We start from the raw sequence: 2,487 nt of genomic DNA on the forward strand, positions 1-2,487 counted from the left end.
ATCAATGACATATGCTATTTGGAATATTGGCTAAAGCAATTCAAAAAATCTACACTGACACAGGGGAAGACAAGCTCTCTAATTTAACCAACACCTGAATCAGACAGGATTTATCTTGGAGAAGCAAAAATGTGAGCAATTAACTGTCATTATCTACTGCCCCCTCAGAAATTCTAAACTGGGAAAAAAAGTATGGCCAACTGAAATGGCCTCTCCTATAGTTAGGCCTCAGGATGGCTAACGAATAACTGAATAATCCCCATTATATTAAGGTTTGAAACATGAAAGAAGTTTGAATGAAGGTCTGACATATATCTATGTGTGTATGCCTAGTATTTTGAAAACTGGACCAAGGTGCTTATTAAAAGAAAACATAGAATTGTTAAAAGATATACAGTTGACTCCTAAAATTACAATAGCAAAAATAAATTCACAAAAGTCAGCCTAATCAAAGAATTCCAAAGCAGAAAAAGAAATTCCTTAACCAAAACAGAAAATCACTTGAGTATTATTGTTATTTATTCTAGAAGATTATAACCAGAAAAATCATGAGAAAATTTTCATTAAATCATGCAACAAATATTTATTTATTGACTTCCTCCAATGTGTCACAAAGCTTACGTTAACCATCAACCAACTGATCTCTCAGCTCTCTCTCCATTTATCTGGGTCTTCTTGACAACTGTTTGCTCAAAGTGATGTTATTAATCACTGTCAAAGCTCAAATTCAAAATTCCTAACTTCTTGAAAGAGCAGAGCTTTGTTTACATAATGCCTTCAAGCAAAAAACAACAGTGATACCAACAATTTGCTTGACTCCCGAAAACACTGTGAGACTCACAGCAATTTAATTTAGATGTCAGAATTACACTGCTTTCCCTATCTACTTTGTCTACACTGCCTACCACTTTAGGTATTCCCAAAAGGATGTGGCTATATTTACAGGTTTTATCTATTTTAAATATCAAGATAATGAAGCCAGGCTACTAGTTCAGTCTTCACAAGGGACTTGCTATTTGTCATTGTGTATACTTAAAGCAAACAAATCATCAGCACAAATCTGTCTTCACTAAAGAATCTTACAATGCACAAGCACAAAAACGGTTTAGGTAAGGGATATTATCTTCACAACTGACAAAAGTACATCAAGTATTCACCTCCACCTGACCTGGAGACTTATCGTAAGAGTCCCACAACCAAGTTGGGAAACTTCCCAATGAACTGAAAGGTTGAACTCTGATCTAGGTCCTCCTCTTAATTATTTGAAGTTTCAGGCTATCGAAACTCAAAAAAGTTACAGTATATACACAAATTTTTCATTCCCAGGCTCGCTCACCCACAAATGTTAATTCCCCACATTGACAACCTACTGGACTTTGTTTCCACTTTCAGCAAAGAGGGTATGACTCAAACTACTGGTCTCTCCCAGTGGGATAAATCCAATGGGAATCTTACTGAAGGTAGCCTACGGGGAAAAAAGAAGAAGAAAGTTTTATTGTTATGATCAGAAAATCAGGCTTAGTGGAGAAGCACAGGTGTGTCCACTATGACAAATAACGACCCTGTATCTGCCTCCCCATCTCCTTTCCCACATCCCTAGACCAGTAATCAAATAAAGCTAGGCAGGTAATTTCTAAAACAAGGCAGTCAACGACAACAAAGTGACTCAGAATTTGGAAGAAATATTTCAGTACTCATTAATGACAACTGTTTGAAAGAAATTTGGTTAAGATAATGAGGGTTTTGAAGATATTAGATCAATGCACTAGTGCAACAGAGACTGTATTACATTGTCACATTATTTGATAAAGTTGCAGATAATATTCAACTAAAAATGTCTACCATTTATACAGTGACCAATGATAGGTGAAGGTGCTTTATAAACTATCTTAAGTACAAATAAGGCAAAGAGAATAAACAAGTTCAAGTAATAGATGGTACTGGCATAGTAGTTAACTTAATTAAATGCCACACATACAATAGATACTATAAGGTTCAAAACAATTCTGAGCACAATGTATTATTACCAAAGGGACTGAGAAGGATCTTCTAGCTATTGTAGAAAAGTGCATAAAATAATGTTACAAAAACATCCATGTGCCCACAACCTAGATTTAACAAATGTCAACATTTACCTTTTTGCTTCATATGTTTTAAGAAATAAAACGATAGAAAAATGAAAGTCCCTTCTAAACCTATTCTCCTGTCTCCCCTCCCAGAGGAGACCATTATCCTGCGTTTGGTGTGATTTCTTTCCATCCACATTATTATTCTTTTGCTATATATCTAGGCATCCATTAACAATACATAATATTGTTTTCTGAATCTTAAAACATTGTGGAAATGCATAACATACCTGGGCAACCTGCTGTTTTTGAATTCAATACTTTTGAGATTTAGCCATGTAGATATTTATACATTTAGTTCATTCATTTTAACTGTTAGATGATTCCCACTATGCCACAATTTCTTTACAAAAAAGTTCTT

General features: G+C 34.7%; 1 protein-coding gene across 2 annotated transcripts in view; it reads right to left on the bottom strand.

Annotated features, from left to right (window-relative positions):
* Positions 1-2,487, bottom strand: part of AGK (acylglycerol kinase) — a 140,943-nt gene that overhangs the window by 46,429 nt on the left and 92,027 nt on the right. For both annotated transcript variants that reach the window (XM_011995439.1, XM_011995438.1), the window contains one exon: positions 1,371-1,465. In XM_011995439.1, the coding sequence (XP_011850829.1) occupies positions 1,371-1,465 (95 nt within the window). The remainder of the gene's footprint in view (positions 1-1,370; positions 1,466-2,487) is intronic.

The sequence above is a fragment of the Mandrillus leucophaeus genome, unplaced genomic scaffold, assembly GCF_000951045.1.
Source record: "Mandrillus leucophaeus isolate KB7577 unplaced genomic scaffold, Mleu.le_1.0 Scaffold49, whole genome shotgun sequence".
Classification (NCBI taxonomy): Eukaryota; Metazoa; Chordata; class Mammalia; order Primates; family Cercopithecidae; genus Mandrillus; species Mandrillus leucophaeus.